The sequence below is a fragment of the Malania oleifera genome, chromosome 1, assembly GCF_029873635.1.
Source record: "Malania oleifera isolate guangnan ecotype guangnan chromosome 1, ASM2987363v1, whole genome shotgun sequence".
Lineage (NCBI taxonomy): Eukaryota > Viridiplantae > Streptophyta > Magnoliopsida > Santalales > Ximeniaceae > Malania > Malania oleifera.
In genome coordinates this window covers 30,008,409-30,026,762 of record NC_080417.1, presented here as the reverse complement: position 1 = coordinate 30,026,762, position 18,354 = coordinate 30,008,409, and the positions used below count along the sequence as shown (strand labels likewise).

The 18,354-nt window shown below is 36.2% G+C and overlaps 2 protein-coding genes across 2 annotated transcripts; both read right to left on the bottom strand.

Annotated features, from left to right (window-relative positions):
• Positions 1-391: 391 nt before the first annotated feature.
• Positions 392-5,084, bottom strand: LOC131155358 (uncharacterized). The gene is made up of 4 exons (XM_058108468.1): positions 4,791-5,084; positions 3,129-3,467; positions 2,538-3,030; positions 392-621 (listed from the first exon to the last, which is right to left on the bottom strand). Exons 1-4 carry the CDS (start codon positions 5,082-5,084, stop codon positions 392-394), a joined length of 1,356 nt encoding a protein of 451 aa, XP_057964451.1.
• Positions 5,085-10,859: 5,775 nt separating this feature from the next.
• On the bottom strand, positions 10,860-14,576 carry LOC131163285 (probable polyol transporter 6). The gene is made up of 3 exons (XM_058119891.1): positions 14,392-14,576; positions 13,718-14,219; positions 10,860-12,011 (listed from the first exon to the last, which is right to left on the bottom strand). The coding sequence occupies exons 1-3, from the start codon at positions 14,483-14,485 to the stop codon at positions 11,114-11,116; spliced, it is 1,494 nt and encodes a 497-aa protein (XP_057975874.1). The 5' UTR covers positions 14,486-14,576; the 3' UTR covers positions 10,860-11,113.
• Positions 14,577-18,354: the final 3,778 nt, after the last annotated feature.

The following is an 18,354-nucleotide window of genomic DNA, read 5'->3' as shown; positions in this document are numbered from 1 at the left end:
GAAGGAGAGTAACCAATGAGAAGAAAAAACTTTGTATTTTGAGTCCTCAGTAATTTTTTCAAATTATTTTTGAAATCATTGAGTGTTTGCATGTTGTTTCCTCACTGAATTCAATCACAACCAGTGATTAAATGAGTCCCCTCCACACATCATGAAGCACTTTAAAAAAAAGTTCACATTTCTCTATCCCTACTCTCGCTTACATAACTTGCTTCAATATTTGTGCATTTACTTTTTTTTTTTTTGTTTAATTTATTTTAAATTTTCTATTAACCACTTTAATTTTTTATTAAATCCAATTTATCCGTCCCCTTCAAATTGATTTGGAACTCAGACGGTGTCCTACTTCCTTTGGTTCAATTCAAAAACTAAAACTCTAACTCTTGACAACCTACAAAAATGTGGTTGGATTGCTGCCTATTTTAGCTTGTGCAAACAAAGCAGTGAATTGGTGGACTGCATAACGCTCTTCTTCGGGAATGTGGCTTAATCTACTATTTGTTCTCTGTATTGCCAAGCCTTGTCTATTCTGCCCTACAGCTTGCTTTGTATCCTTTTGAGCTTGCCTCTCAGCATCTTGCTTTTTCCCATTCCTTTTCATTTCAATGGAACTACTCTTACCTATTAAAATAAGAAGTTTAGGTGATTTTTAATCTTTTCTTTTTTATTTAATCGTCTTTTCAAAATTGCCCCCAATTTATAAATTATTTTATAATTATAATATTTGTAAATTATGAGCACATTAGTAATTTAATAAATTTTAAAATCTAAACAAGTCTCTTTAACTTCCCATTATCTCTAAAAAATTAATGTAGTATCTTGTGATTAGTGGGTTCCAGATCCTATGTAGAAAACCCGCTTCTTATAATGAACTAATTTTCCATGTTTTTAAAACCACACTATTCCCTAAAAAAGTAAATCTAAATAAACGAGACACATTAAAAATTCAAGTCAATGGTTTTAACATACATATTGTATCCACAACTAATAAGAATAAAAGAAACATATCTAAAATGCCTATTATTATTAAAGCATATTATTTATTCAAAATTTATAAAAATATATAATCGTATTTTGTTCTTGTAAATATTGTAATATTTTAATATTTTAACCTTCTTTTTTCAATTTTTCAAAGTTAAGTGTATTTATTAATCAAAAAACAAAAAAAAAATGTTTTTCAAAACTATTTTTTTTTAAAAAAATGTACTAAAAATAATGTCAACGTGTGTGCGTTTTCAAAATAATTATGTAAAAATAAAAATTATTTTCACAAAAAAAAAACAATGTCTAATTCCCTTCATATTATCATTCCTATTCCTATTTTTATCATAGGATCAATAAAAGATAAAGAAAACAATTTTGGAGAGTAAGAAATTGCTACATGAGTACATAGTTAAATAAAAAAAATAAAAAAAAGGTAATGCAAGATCAGTGTTAAAAAAAATTGAGCAATAAAAAAATCTTCTATGCATCAGAATTTTATCTCTTTAATTTTCCTTACAATGCTCAATTAAAGAGTATAGGTAGGATTGCCCATACAAGGATGAACACTTACAAAATAATGACAAACTCGATGGTTGAATTTTTGGTTACAAAAACTCCCCAAATAGGCGTACATGATTAGCCTAAAAACTAAAACTACTATAAAAAAAAAAAACCTTCGATGCATCAAAATTGTATTCCGCCCGCTTTGAAACTTAGAAAATATTCAAAAAAGAAAAGGAAAACTTAAAAGAATCTTCATTTTCATGTTTAGTTATCAAAGAAAATAAAAAATATAAATATGATAAATTTATAAACAAAAATTTGATTTTACATACTATCAATATTATATTTTTTAAATTTTTAGTCATATTAAAGGTAACTTTTATTTTTCTAGTATTTAATAGAGAATGAAAATATAAGGAAAAATAAATTTCCTCCTTATTTTCCTTTCGCTTTCTTTTCCTACTTTAAATCCTTACTGCAAATAGATCCTTAGGCCCCATTTGGAACTTGGAAAATGAGAGAGAAAGGAAAGGAAAATATGGAGGAATTTACTTTTTCATGTTTGGTTATAAAGGAAAGTAAAAAAGAAAATAAAAAATATGTCAAATTAATGAATAAAATTTTAATTTTACGCATCCTTAATATATGATTTTTCTTAATTTTTAATTATATTAGAAAAGATTTTCTTTTTCAATATTATTTAAACAAAGACAAAATATAATAAAAAATAAATTTTCTTCAAATTTTCCTTCCCACCAACATAATCTTTGATCCTAACTGAGCATTTGTTTTTCCTTACAATGCTCCATTCAAATTTGCTTTTATATACAGGCATCCTCTCACCATATTTTCAAACATGGGAAAGGTAGCTCTTAGAACCAAGGATATCTTGGAAACATAAAAAATATTGAGTGTGAAACTCAATCACTGCTCTTGTGTCCCGAAATGCTCCCGAATGAAATGATGAAGGGGCTAAATTTTTAATTCCTTCCAAAAGACTTCCCGAACAACACACACATTACTACATTAGTCTTTCATCTTTCCCTCACCTCGGTATCCTCCGGCGGCACAAAATGGATCCGAAGGAGGCAAGAAGCACTCCGAGGACAAACCCCACACGTTAAAGTCCACCTCTTCAATCTTCCACGTCTCCTCCATCTCCCTCTTGTGGTTGGCCGACTGCTCCCCGTATCTGAACACCGTGACCGTGGTCTTCCCGCTGTGGGCCACGTTGACGCCGTCGACGTATCTATAGTCCTCGATCACCGACTCCGTGCTGGTTTCCCAGAAGACGTCGTCCTCCCCCTTCGTCTTCATCCTCAGCAGCCTGGAGTCCTCGAACTCCACCAGCAGCCCCGACCTCTGGCTGAAATATCCCCATATCGTGTGGTGGATGATCTCGAAGTTGGGGCCGCTCTGCGCCTCCAGCGTGGCGGAGCTCGTCTCCAGCTTCAAGATGAAACAGTCCTCGTTGTTTATTATCTTCTCTCCGATGCACACCGCGTCCAGAAACAGGTACGCCGTGGATCTCGGGTCCAGCCCCTGCAACAAAATTTTTACGTCTTCTCTGTTAATGCATGTTAAGATGATCATCGTTACTTAATTAATTGTCAATTTTTTTTTTTTGGAAATTAAATTACCTGTAAGAAGCGGCGGAGAGGTCTGGGGGCGCCTTTGGAGATGGAGTTTCTCTGGTTGGAGGATTGTCTCCAGGAGAGCTTGCCGTTGCTGCCGGAGGTGACTTTGCAGCCGGAGATGACGAGCTCCAGGCACCACAGGTCGGGGTTCTTTTGCCAGAGGACAAAGCCTCCCGTCTCCTCGCTGCTTCTCGCCCTCACGCTGTCGCCTCCTTGGTGGAAGTCTGAGGCACCAACCTTCACCTGTCCCGTCACGCACATGCTCTGCACCGAGTTCAGAGCTGCCTGCCCGCCTGTTGCTGCTATGTACTGTTGTACTATGTATTTGGCCGTTGAAGCTTCCTGAACGATGAATAACAATATCGAAAAGGAGATTAATTATAATAGTACGTGTACCAATCTTAATTTCTGTTGCAAATAACAGGCAACGGTACTTTACCTCAGATTGAAGAAATTGTCAAAAAAATAAAAATAAATGTAAATGACAACATATTTGAGTTGTAAATCTTTTGCCTTATTCCTGAGTTACCAATGATTTCCTTGTATCAATACTTATGTCAAGTTTGGATCGTAGATATATGAACTGATAGTTGCAAAGAAAATTGAAATGAATAATATAATAAAATTAAGGGATAAATTTGATTTTATTTTCTTCAATTACATTTTATTCTCATACATTAAAGATGTAATTAGAGCAGCAAGTTTAATTTTATACATATTCTAGTTCATTTCTTCATTATAAAATAAATAAATAAATAAATAATGTGTCATAAGATTTACTTCTTCAAAGCTATTATATATTTATGCAATTATTATAGAAAGAAGAGTCTCTTTTAGTTCACATGGATTAATCTAAAATTTTTCCCATTTTATTTTCTTAAAGGAATAAATAAAACATGCCTCAAAACGAATCGCCACTATATCATTAAAAAATCTATTCTTTAGTTAGCTTTTAAGAGAAACATCATATAAATATATATTTAAAATTCTCTCTAGGCGTGATTCAAGTAGTAAACTCAAGACTCATGTGGTTAATGGTCAGAATTCGAGTCCTGAGGGATGCAACTTTTCATTACAAATAATATTTTAATATCTAAGTGAAGAGGGTAGAGGAACGAGCTCATTATCCCGGTGGATTAGTCAAGTGTTCAAAGGGTCTCGGATATCATTATGTATATATATAAAGAAATTGACAATCCATGATACAAGTAATTAATGTCTGAGCATAAAAATTATGCAAAAATTATAGCTAGAGAGGAAGTAATATTTAATTGTCTTCCCTTTTAATTTTTTTTAGCTAGTCAAATACAACTCAAATTCCCTTTTTTTTAAAAAAAAAATTCAACAAAAAATGATAAATTTTTTTTTTTTTATTGAAATTTTAAAAAATTATTAAGAGAGAAACATATGCACAACAATACTCAAGTGTATTGTCCACCTGATCTAAACAATACCAAATGCTGCTCCCAATTTAATATTTAGTTGCGTGAAAACACTCATAATATTCAGGTCTATATATAAAAACATGCATGTAAGCCTTGCACACATATATTCAATCTTTTCTTAAGAAAAAGAAAAGAAATTCAAAAAGGGAGGGGTGTTTACGTGTATAATGAATGCAATGAAGAGGATACGTATTAGTTGATTGCAAGGGAGAAAACTTACAATGGAGCAATCGCGAATGGGACGGCGAATGGAGTGGTCCAGATGGACGCGAAGGGGGATGAGAGGGGAACCCACGATGAAAAGAAGGAAGCGGAGGTCGTTGAAGCGGGCGGCGATAAGGGGGGACGACCACTTGCCGGAGTTCTGAGCCTTCATCCAGGTGAGCATGTTCTGCCACCGCACCTCCACATTGTTCCCCAAGCTCTTGAACATATCCTCCGGGATGGGCACCTCCAGCACCGTCTCCAGCCCATCTTCCCTTTCCAAGTTCGGACACAGTCTCCTCATTACCATAATCTCTTCTTCATCGATCGGTATATATGCTTCTCTATTATATCTTTCCTTCCTTCAATTCCTTCTATCTATATGTCTATCTGTGCATGCATGCATGCATAAAACTAATTTATTTATCTAGTGAATTAATGCGTGAAAGAATGCGTGTGCAGGGTAAGTTTTTTTTTTTTTTTTTTTTTTTTAATTTTTTAAAATTTTTTGGGGGGGAGTGGGGGAAGGGAAGGAGGCAGAAGGTGATGGTGGGGGAATTTAGACATTTGCGTGGTTGAAAATATGAGGATGTGGAGTGGAGATTCGGTTGAAGGTTGTCCTTCGTTGTAGGCTTATACCTGCACGGTTTCAGGTGGATTATTCTTCAATTGTTGGAGTTGCCATTTTTAGCTAGGGAGCTTCCCCAAGCCTAGCTCATCCATTCTTTATGGATCTTTTTTTTAAACATCCATGTTGAAGAGAGTTTGGTGAATAAGGGAAAAAATGAAGGAAAATGCTGAGCGACACAGGCCCATGCATGTGGTAGGGGTTTATTGGGCAAAACAGTTTGGGGACAAGCTTGCCTTACATAGCATGATTCAATAAGTAAGGAGTTTAGCACAACATTGGGAATGGCGTGTGAACATTTCTTTACTTTTTGATAGTTGGCATCCATTTGGAGTGTCATCTTATTTGAGAGATTTAGTATCTGTATTCAAATTGATCTTTCTCTTCATTTTTTTTTATTAAAAATTAAACTTGACGGTATCAGTTCCACCAACTCAACTTAATATTGTTAAATTTTTTGAGTTACAGGCAGCGACCTCCACTTACCAACCAATTTAGTTGAAATTAAACTTCACCTACCATCCATCCGATATGGTACCATGGTACCATGCGCGAGTTGGTGAATCCTCCCGAGATAAGAAAATTACGAAATTCATGGTACTATGCGCGAGGTGCTTGTCGAAGCCCATATATGGCCTTGTGTAAGCGACATACATGATCAGTAAGATCAGGGTTGGTGAAGCCAGAGGGGCTGATCCATGAAAACCGCCTCAAATAAAGAGCCTTGCAAGAACGCATTATTTACATCCAGTTGGAGAAGAGACCAATCGTTAGTCAAAGCAAGAGTAAGTAATAATTGAATAGTTGCACGTTTGACAACTGGGTTGTAGGTTTCAGAATAATCTATCCCAGATCGTTGATGGAAACCTTTAGCCACTAAGTGAGCTTTATAACAAGCGATGGACCCATAGGGATTTTTCTCAATTCTATAGACCCACTTACACCCAATAACATTTTTTGAAGGATTGCGTGGAACAAGTGACCTTGTGTGATTGGAGAGTAAGACATTGTATTTGTTGCTCATGGCTTGTCGCCAGGAGAGGTGTTGCTGGGCCTGTTTGAACGTGGAAGGTTCAATAGTGGAGGGAGTGGTGGTTGTGTGAAGGTCAAAGATACGTTTTTGGCTTTGTAATGTTATTACGTAGCCTGGTATTATAAGGATGAGGTTTTGCTGGAATTGTAGATGAGATACTTACCTGGGAAGGAGTTGATGCATCCAATGGCGGAGGTGTGGAGGAGGGCCTTGAGGATGAAATGGTTTGGTGGGGAGATTCACTCTAATAAGGAGAAGACTCACCATGTGAAGCAGAAGTAAGAGGAGGAGACACAGATTAAACTCAAAGGATGGAGGTGACATGCACTTGGAAATGATTAGGAGAAGTTGTAGGAGTAGACACCCGAGTTGATTTAGATAATCAATTGGTGAAGGAAGGTAAGATGAAAGGTGACGCAGTGATCAAGACACATATAGGCATGATGTGGAGTTGAGTAGCCAAATAATATACAAGGACAAGACCATGGTTAGAGTTTGTGAGAGGTGTAGAGGCACAACCATGGATAACATAGACAGCCAAATAGTTTCAAGGATAAATAATTAGGTGACTGCTTAAAGAGATGAGAGAATGGAGATTGGTTATGTGTTACGAGAGAGGGCATTCGGTTGATAAGGTAAACGGCGACTTGAATTGCTAAGGACCAGTATTTGAGTGGAACAAATGCATGATGTAGCAAGGTTAGTAGAGTTTCAACAACATGGCGATGTTTACGCTTAGCTGTGCCGACATGCTCTTGGGTATGGGGAGAAGATTTGAGATGTTGAATACCAACTCGTAAAAGAAAATGTCCGAGGCTGGTGGCTTGCCACTTCCATTTGTATAAACTGTTTTAATCTTTGTAGAAAAATAATTTTCAACAAGAGATTTAAATCGTTCAAATACATAAGTAACATCCGATTTTTTATTGATAGGATACAACCAAGTATATTTAGTAAAATAATCCACAAAAATAACGTAATAGTGAAAATTATCAAAGGAGGGGAGAGGAACAAGACCCCAAACATCTATAAATAAAGTTTCCAAAGGTCTAGAACAAGTTAAGGACGAGACACCAAAAGGGAGTTTGTGACTTTTATTACATAAGCATGCATTACAATGATGAGACAAGGAACTGGACTTTGAGAAAGGTAGTTTATGAGATGCAATGATTTGATGAAGAATTTTGGAGGATGGATGACCAAGACGACTATGCCAGAGACTAATGGTGGGAAGTGTTGTGGTGAAGAGGTTGTTCTACTAACTGAAGTAGGCCACTCATAAACGTTTCCTTTATTCCGGCCTCACACCAAGGATACCTTAGTGGTTAAATCCTTCACAAGAAAAAAATCAAGGAAAAAAATCAATAGAGGTGTTATTCTGAGAGCAAAATTGAGAGACAGAAAGAAGATTTTTCTTGATGTTAGGTGCACACAAAACATTATTGAGTTTGAAAGTGGAATCACATGAGTTAAGAGTGGTAAATCCAATATGAGTGATAGGAACGTTATTACCATTTCCAACCTTGACATCATCATTGCTACCATACTCAAAGTGAATGGATAGGTTATGCAAATCTGAGGTGATGTGATGAGATGCCCCAGAGTCAACTATCCAACCTAACTAATTACTCAGAGTGTCATGAGTTGTGAAGTTGGCTTGTGGCCAAGTGATGGGTAAGGAACGTGATCTGCATAGTTTGGTAACATGACTAGACTTGTCACACAATTGATAGACAACTCGAGGTTGATTCCCATTGAAGTTAGGTCGCCAAGTCTGATTTGAGTAGTTTGACAAGAGTCTTTGAGTTTGTAAACAACTAGAAAAATTTGGGTTGCCACGGTTTCTATAGGAATTATGTTGGAGCTGATTGTTGTTGTTCCCTGGGTAGCCATTATTGTTTCCTCTGAATCGAGATTGGTTTGGAAAGGAATTGAAGGTGCCGTTTCTACCTTTCTTGTTGTGTTGCTTTTGTGAATATTGGGCGATGATGTGAGAATCTGTCAAGTGTAATTGCTTGAGGCTCATTTTATAGTCCATGAGTTTTTCTACTAATTTTTCAAAGGATATGGGTGATTTTCTTGCACGTAAGGTAGCTTTGAGTTCTGTGTAATCATCGGTGAGACCATTGAGCGTATGTACCACTATTTCTCCATCACTCATATTATGCCCAATTATAGCAAGATCATCAATAATGGTTTTAATAATTTGCATAAATTCATAAATGCTCTTTCCTACTTGACTAACCTTGGTGAGGGAATCAATTAGACTAACCATCTGAGTATTAGATTTGTTGGCATATGTACTTTTGAGTTTGCACCACGCTTCCTCGGCATTTTTGCATCGAGATACAATTGGTCCTACTGGTCCAGTGACAGCTATTTGGATAGCAAGAAGCAATAGTCAATCTTGACGAATCCAAATTTTATACTTTGGATCATTAATTGGTGGGCATGGATGAGTTCCATCTACAAATCCCATGAGATCATACCCAAGAAGAAGATTTGTCATATGAGAGTTTCACATTAAATAGTTTCCGCCGCTTGAAAGTTTGGAAGTAATAAGTGTGGATGTATTGATTGAGACAACATGACTATTTTCGCTGGCAGATATAACAGTAGCTTCATTGGATTCAACCCTAATTAAAAGATGGAGAAGATAAGCTAGATGTACGTATATATAGGAGTACAAGACTCTGGGTTTTATTAAGGGAAAATTTGGAAGAGGACAAATGGCTAGAAAAGTGAATGAGGAGACGGGTACAGGGCCCGCAGTATGGGTCTTTAGGAAGGGAGTATTTTAATGGATGGGTTGAATTATTGTATTGGAAGTGGGGCTGGAATTGTTGAAATGGAAGTGGGGTTTGAATTGATAAATTGGAGATGTAGGAAAGTATTTAATATATGGAGTGGTGTCAGGAGAAATATTTAATTGGAAGTGGGGCTTGAATTATTGAATTGGAGATGCAAAAGAATATTTAATTGGATGGTGGTGTCAGGAGAGATGTTTAATTGGACCTTGAAATGTTTGAATTTGAGATGAGGGCTGTGCTACACAGCTGCGGTAGAGAGTTGTCGGGGAAGACGCCGCAGGCGTTGTTGTTGCAGTCGATGCGGAGTGCGGAGAAGCAGTTGTCGCCGAAACTATTGGCTCTGGCGAGGGAGCACTGGTCGGAGCGACATCGTGCAGGGTGGTAGGAGGAAGAGACGTAGTTTTGGTCGCAGTCAACCCAAAGGAACTCACTGCCGAGATCAAGGACAAGAGACAAACCGCGAATTTTCTATGGAAGTTGAAGGCGGAAGCAAACTGGGAGGGAAGTGCAATGTGGGTGCGGTCGACCACCCGGAATAGAATATGGCACCGGCGAGGGAAAATTTCACGGTGTAGATTTGTCGGCGGAGAGATCCCAGAGACTTGTGCGGGCTCTAATACCATGAAGAGAAATATTAATTTTGTATATTTTCTTCTTGATAATACATTGCTATACATTTTAGTGCGGACTACAGGAGTGCCTCTCGTGAGGTCAGGTGTTCAAATCCTCTCGGATTCGTTTCCGTCCCTAGATTTCTGAAATTTACCTCCCTTTGGAGTTGTGGGGTCGGTTTCAAGAGGCGCGGGATTAGTCACGTGGCCGTAAAACACACACGTGGAAACTCGGTGCGTAATAAAAAAAAAAAAAAAAATGATGAATGCGGGAGCTATACACAGTGAATTCAAAGTAATCTCAGCCAAGATTCACGGAGATAATGGAGGCTTGACCGGTTGAGTGATTGACTGTTTGATTGGAGGAGTAATGGTAGGTGTTGACTTACTAGTTATATTCTAAAAAACAAAGGAAAAAAAATAAAGAAAGAATGGAAAGAGCTTAATGAAGACAAGTAGTGTTGATGGCTTACAAAAAAATTGACATATTGTGTACATAAATCTCAATTGGGTAATCTAAAAGAAAGAATCTCAAGCTCAAATTTCTCGTTAATAATTTACAAATTTGGCCTATAGTATTTCAAATCCCAATCAATTTCACATTAATTATTTGTGGATAAGTGACTTCCAAGCTAATAACTTTGGGTTAGTTAATGTACCCAAAGTCAAATAAATAAAAAAGAAGATAATTTTGTCATTCAGTCATGTCAAATTTGAGAATCAACACATCATTATAATATATGGTGAAGTTTTTCTTCATATATAGGCCCATGGTAGGCGGCTAGAGGGTAGAGAATGAAACTCGTAAGGACCACACTGCTTCATTTAATTTACTCTAATCCTAACATGTGGACCAGTGATGTCGCAGGTCGTGAGAGTCCCAACATTTTTTAATAATTTATTGATGTGATTTTTTTATTCGAATAAGATGATGAGTTGACCTTGTAATATCCTAATTAAACATAAAAATTTTATTTACAACTTAACATTTGGGAGCTCGAGCTTTCCATAAATTTGTATGAACTTGAATAAAAATCTGCAGAACTGTAATTAATTCACAAATTCAAATTCAAATCTTGAAATCTATGATTTTAAACACACATCATGGGCATACACATTGCCTCGACGAAAAGTAAGTAGAGGAAAAAGTAACAGTTGCCAACTTGCCACCTTCAAACTCCATTACACAAAATACCCTAAACATGCATTCTTTAACTTTCCCATTTCAATCTTCGTACGCACGATGATCATCACCATTCACCCACGACCCTCTGCATTGTTCAGTTGTTGAGTCCCTAAAGTGGCATTTTTGGGCACAGTGCCCTTGCTAAAGACCATCTCCATCTCCTCCAAGGTCCGCCCCCTGGTCTCGCGCATCAGAAAATAGAAGAATACCAATGCCACCACAGAAACTCCGGCAAACATGAAGAAGGCTCCCCCTATGGTAATTGCCTTATAGATCGATATAAAGCTCATAGACACCGTTGCATTCATAACCCTATTCACTGCCACCCCAATACTCATTCCCTGTGCCCTAAGCTTCAAAGGGAATATCTCAGAACTGTAAACCCACGTAATGGGCCCAAGCCCAATTGAAAAGAATGCCGCGTACAAGTAAGTCGAAGCAATGCTCAGACTCAGGGCCCACATCAGCTTCCCATCGGCTTGCTCCGCCATCGTCAGGCCAAATCCTAAAGCCGTCAAAGCGAAAATCATACCCCCGATGCTCGTTAGCAGCATCCGCCGTCTCCCCGCCCTGTCCAGGAAGAAGGTGGCCACCAGTATGAACACCGTCTTCGTCAGCCCGACGCCGACGGTGGCGAGCAGGAGCTTGTCCTTGCTGGTGATTCCTGCTTTTTTGAAGATTCTGGGGCTGTACAGCACCACTGCTTCGATGCCCGTCGCGTGCTCGAAGAAATGGATTCCGATGGCGACGATCAGGATTCGCCGGACGGCCGGCGTCGGTCGCAGCAGAAGCTCCTTCCACACCCCCTCTCCTCGGTTCTTTTCGGGAACCCTGGCGTTGCAGTGGTCGTCGTCGATGCCGGCGGCGTGCTTTATGTCCAGGAACCGAGACTCGGCTTCTTCTTTGTTGTTGGTAACATGGTGTAGGATCGTCTTGGCCTCGTCTAGCCGGCCTTGCATGATCAGCCACCTGTCCGGATATCAATTTGGATTATTAAATATTAATTAGTGGAAAAGTGGGTCAATGGGTTTGTCGCGTCGGGTCGTAAAATGGATGAAGCTTAATTGTATTTAGATCTTAATAGATGATTAATTTGAAATATGGGGAGACAGATAATTGTATTTATAAATTATTTGTACGTTCTAGTTAATTCCCACAATGCAAATGAGTGTACAACAACAACAACAACAACAAATCAAAAATAAATTCATATATCATTCATATATATATATAGAAAGGAAATGAAAACTAAAAGAAAATTTATTTTTTTATTACATTTTTCTCCCTAAAAAATATGATTAAAAATAAAAATTATTGTAATATGATTAAAAATTTAAATATTAATGATGTGTGTAATCAAAATTTTATTTGTTGGTTTAGTATATATTTAATTTTCTTTCTCATTTACTTGATAACCAAACAAGAAAAAAAATAATTTTCTAGAATAATATACACACAATCTCAATTTTCATATCTTCTCTCTCAAAAATACTTATGATGAATTCTAAGTATTTAAAAACTATTTAAAAAACACAATTTCATATTGGTTAATTATATATTTTTTTAAATGGGTGTGAATATATACATTTTATTTAATAGTACTGGATTAAAGGAGGCGATAAGTTAGAGATTCTTATGATTAATTTTTTTTTTAAAAGGTAACTTTATTAAAGGAACGACAAGCAAGTAGCTTGAAACCTCTCAAGCGGAAGAAGAATACAAAGAGGAGGAAAGACGAGTAAGATCACCTTCCCAAATCAGAGCAAATACCGGAAAACTCCTCCCAGTCTAAATACTAAATTCTTGTAAGTAAATTATCATTTCACAATCTCTAGTTACACACACACACACACACACGAACTTTTAGCAAATTAATTCACAAAAAGTGAGTAAACTTTTAGCAAATTAATTTAGGGAAAGTGACGATAAATATACATAAAAAAGTTACGAAAGAGGTTCAAATTTAAGATTACTTTGCATATTTTTCTCTATATCATTTCTTCATTTTAAAAACCAATATTTTTTATAGCTAGCATCCTTTTTTTTTTCACATAATAATAATTACCTTCAAAAATAAAAATATTATAAGATAATAATTTAAAGTACAGATCTCTATAATTTTTATTAAATGTCCAAATGGCATGGATTGAAGTAGAATATTTGAAGGGCTTTATATTCTGAAAATAACTAAACAAATAAATTCATACAAAATAAGTGAATCTTCTAAATTATTGTAATAGAAAGAGCCTCTTAAAGACAATTTAAAAGGAATTAGAACAATTTTATGCATGTATATATCAAGAAAATACAAATAAACATAGAAAAAGCAATAAAGTTATGACTAAATAATTCGAATATGCATCTTTCCTACGTTGCAGCGGATAAAATTTAATTTTCAAAATTCAAAAAATAATTAATAGCGATAAAACACATTAAAGAATTAAGTTTGAATATAATAATTTAATAGAGATGAGACTAAACAAGCTTAAATTTGAGTTAATCTATTTAAAAAAAAGGTTAATTTAAAAAATTAAATTTACGCCATAACTTAATTAACTTGTTACAACTCCTCAGCTCGTTAAAAATCATAATAAATTTATCATATAATTCGTAACGTTTAACTCATATCCACTTTTAATTTCACAGCTCATAATTAGTTACTCGCAGAAAACTACCTCGGAGATTCCGGCATTTTCAAAATACTGAGGGCAAGGATGAGGGAGGGAAGAGCGGCGACGCCGAGCATCATCCGCCACCCCAATTCCAACGTCAGCTTTGAGAAGAAGAAGTTGGAGACGTAGCCCAGCAGGATGCCGATGCTGACACACAGCTCCGGCAGGGACGTCAGGAACCCTCGGGATCTCGGCGACGAGATCTCGGCGGAGTAAACGGGTGCGATCATGAGGGCGAACCCCACGCCGATGCCGGCGGTGCACCGCCCCGTCATAAGGACCGCGAAGTTTGGCGCGTAGCCCATGAGAACCGCGCCCAGAAAGAAGATGGAGGAGGCGAGGGCAATTGTGTAGCGCCGGCCGATGTAGTCAGAGGTGCGGCCGGCGGCGAGGGACCCCACCAAGGCGCACAGGTTGAGGATTCCGGCCAGGACTTCGATCTGGGTGTCGTTCACTTTTAGGTCTTCTTTTATGAAAATCATGGCTCCGCTCATTACCCCCGTATCTGCAATTTTTTTTTTTTTTTAAGGGAAAATTGAGTATCTATGAATAAACATTAAAAAAAGAGTTGGAATAAAATAAAAATTAGGATAAACAATACCTAAGATTCATCGGTTCTATTTCGAGCAATTATATCTAATTTTCATAGTATAATAAAAGATAAAAATAGAGCTTACCGTAACCAAAGATAATCGAAATCATGGAACCAATTACAGAACAAACGAAGGCATACTTGTTGATCTTCTCCGGGATTTCCCTTCCTTCCTCCATTGACACCACTCACTCTCTCTCTCTCTCTCTCTCTCTCTCTCTCTCTCTCTCTCTTTCTCTACGTGTCTCTTCCCTACGTGGTTATGCAATCTAAATTTTGTATTATTTTTTGAGTTATATAGAAGAGATAAACATATCCGCCACATATTTGCCACATCATTCTCTCCACAGACACCTATTATGCCCTATGTTATATGTACCATTTACTATTCATTTAAGTATATATTCTCTACTACTAAATAAAATAATTTTAGCAAGATATTTTCCAATTTGACCAAAAAGTTATTAAATAATATTTTTGCTCTTAATATGCGTGTGGTGTACTCACGTGCTTGCTATTTCACTATGTACGTTGTTATGATTTTATTAATTTAGAAAATCTCTACCATTAATAGAGTATTAATTAAAATATTTTTTGGATAGTTTTAAGCTTTTTTTTTTATCATTATATGCAAATTGCAAGTAAAGGTACTTATCTAATTTTTATCATTTGACACAAAATTATGTCTCACATCACACTAGTATTAATGGAATAGAGAGATTTTTTTCTTAATCTTCTTTTCTTTTTTCTTATCACCCCAATATTTTTTAATGAGATTTAAAATAAAATGGAAATAATAGAACCAATGATAGAGCAAATAAAGGTATATATATACTTGTTGACCCTTGCCAGATTTTTCCTTTAAGACTGTGTTTTTGTGAAACTCAATTCTTTATCTTTTAATAAGTTTCCAGTTATGTATAAGTGATGATATATATTAATCATTTGACACTTCATTTTCATAAGAATTAAAAAAGAAAACAGTGGATAAGTAATTACAATACATGTTTCTACTTGATGTGTACTATTAAATTAATTAATGTAGAAAACCCTCACTATTAAATAAAACAATTTTCTTTGTATTTGACAAAATGATATTTAATTTCTTTGTTCGTAAAAATTGTATATTAATCCTTAGAATTACAATAACTCGAGCCAGGAGCTTGAGAGACTGCCAACTCTCCAAAACAAACAAATGAAACTGTAAAGAGACAAATTTTTTTCACAAAATGACCTCTATGCACAGGAAAACTAATTTCATATCAAGAATGGTTATTGGAAGAAAAGTGTGCGAGAAGCCCGATGACATCAAATGTGAAGCTACAAAATTTTTCCAGGAGCTGCCTAGCCGTGTTGGCTCAAATGGCCAGTAAGGATGACTTGTGACTTTGGTGACCCCAAGGTCATGAGTTCGATCCCCCGTTGAGAGTTTACCCCGATCAGTTATCAGGGATGCGTCAATGGGTGGACGACTTTCACCCCCCATCCGGATTTGGTGCCGCACTATAGTGTTCAAAGTGGTGCGATGGTGGTTAGAGTCCCCGAGTTATAAAAAATAAAATAAAAAATCTCAGGAGCTAATCATTACGAAACCTTTTGCGTGGAGGCCTTGATTATTGGGAAAAGGTTTCACAATCTTGTCACATCGAGATAGGGAAGATCTCGAGTGCCCATTCCTAGGAGGGGAAATTTGGAAAGCTGTGTCCTCAATGAAAGGAGATAAATCCCCAGGTCCTAATGGCTTCACTGTGTATCTGGTTTAGAAATGTTGGAAATTCATGAAGTATGATTTCATCTCAGCCTTCCAAGAATTTCACTCAAATGAAAATTTTGAAAGAAGTTTGAATGCTACATTTATTGTCATGTACTACTAATTTAACATGAGGGATCATTGCTGAAAGTATTAAATAAAATATTTTGATCATCTTTTAGGTTGTATTTTGTGGTCACTGTATGATTATAGTGTCTGCAACTACTAGCTACGTAACATGTATTATCAGCTACTTATTCTCCTCTGTATCTTCTACAGAGAATGGGCTGCCATAGTTCATCTGTAGGAATACAACTCCAACGACTCCAACAATTTTCTCTGTTTCATAAACTAATTTTCAGTTGTATTTGTTAAAACAAATTCAGTTGTAATTTTTTGTTATTCTTTCTGTTATTATTTCTGTCATTGTATTATATAAACAGCATTGTAATTTCCCAGTTTAATATGACAAGAAGATTTATTTTCTTCTTTATTTATATGGTATCAGAGCAAAACCTGCTATTTTCTTTGGAGTCTCTGTTTTCATGGCTTCCACAAATTCTTCCACATTTACAAATTCACCTACCATAGATGATTTCACAAATCCATATTATCTGCATCATGGAGATAATCCTGGAATCGCTCTTGTAACTTCACCTCTTATAGAAGCAAATTATCATATATGGAGTCGCTCCATGATCACTTCTCTCCATGCCAAAAACAAGCTTTCATTCATCTATGGATCTCTTCCGCAACCTGATGTAAATGATCCTCTTAGATCTGCTTCGGGACACTGTAATTCCATGGTTGTTGCATGGATTACGAATTCATTATCTAAAGACATTGTATCCAGTGTCTTATTCTCTGATAATGCACGAAACATTTGGTTGGATCTGCAACAGCGTTTTTCAAGAAGTAGTGCATCGCGGGTTTATCAATTGAAGAAATCAATATCAGATCTTTCCCAAGGACAATTATTCATTACTCAATACTACAGTCAATTGAAAACTCTATGGGATGAGCTTCAAAGTTATCGACCAACTCCATGTTGTTCTTGTTCTCCGTCATGTACCTGTGGAGCACTTCAGAAAATTTTTGATCGCGAGCAATTTGATTACACTATTCAATTTCTCATGGGATTAAACGATTCTTTTTCAGCAATACGGGGACAATTGTTAATGATGGATCCTCTTCCCACCATTAACAAGGCATTTTCTCTTCTTCTTCAAGATGAAGGACAACGACAGCTTACATCTGTTTCAACTCCAATTTTTGACTCTGCTACTATGATTACAGCTTCTTCACCATTATCAAACATTTCTACGTCTTTTGAGAAAGACAAACCTGTGTGCTCTCATTGTGGAATTTCAGGTTATACAGTTAATAAATGTTACAGACTTCATAGTTTTCCACCAGGTTTTAAATTCACAAAATCCAAAAGAATTGTATCTTTTGCAAATCAAGTCACTTCAGATGTTCATACCTTACCTTTTACTCAAGAAAAATGTAATCAATTGTTGGCTCTACTTCATCCTTCACCTTCATCATCTTCAGCTCTCGTTGCATCAACAATTTCCAATGGTAGTTCTTCTTTACCTTCAATGTCTATGACAGGTATATCTTCCAATTGTTCTTCTTTTTTTATCTTCTTCCACTTACTGGATTATAGATATAGGTGCCACTGATCATATGGCTGTTGATATTTCTATGTTAACTACAATAACTTGTTCAGTTCAATCTTTTGTTAATCTACTAAATGGTACTCATGTTCCTGTAACTCATACAGGAACTGTCTCACTGTCATCATCTCTTATTCTACATGATGTTCTTTGTATTCATTCATTCAATTTCAATCTTATTTCTGCTAGTAAATTATCATCGTCTTTGGCATGTTGTCTAATTTTTTCTTCCTCTTTCTGTTATATTCAGGACTTGAAGCTATGGAGGATGATTAGACTGGGCCAACTATTTAATGGCCTCTATTACTTGCTTCCTTTCTTAAATAAAGTTCATTCTAATTCATCAACTGTTAATTCCTTTTCTTCAAATAATGTAAATCAATCGTTTGATCGTTGGCATCAACGATTAGGACAAATTTGTTTTCAACGATTACATATGTTACATCACTGTATTTCTTTTTCTCCATCAAGTAATCATGTACCTTGTATTATTTGTCCACTTGCTAAACAACACAGATTATCTTTTCCACTGAGTAAATCCGTTTCAACTTTTAATTTTCAATTAATTCATGCTGATATTTGGGGTCCTTTTGCAACTCCTTCATTACAAGGCTTTTGT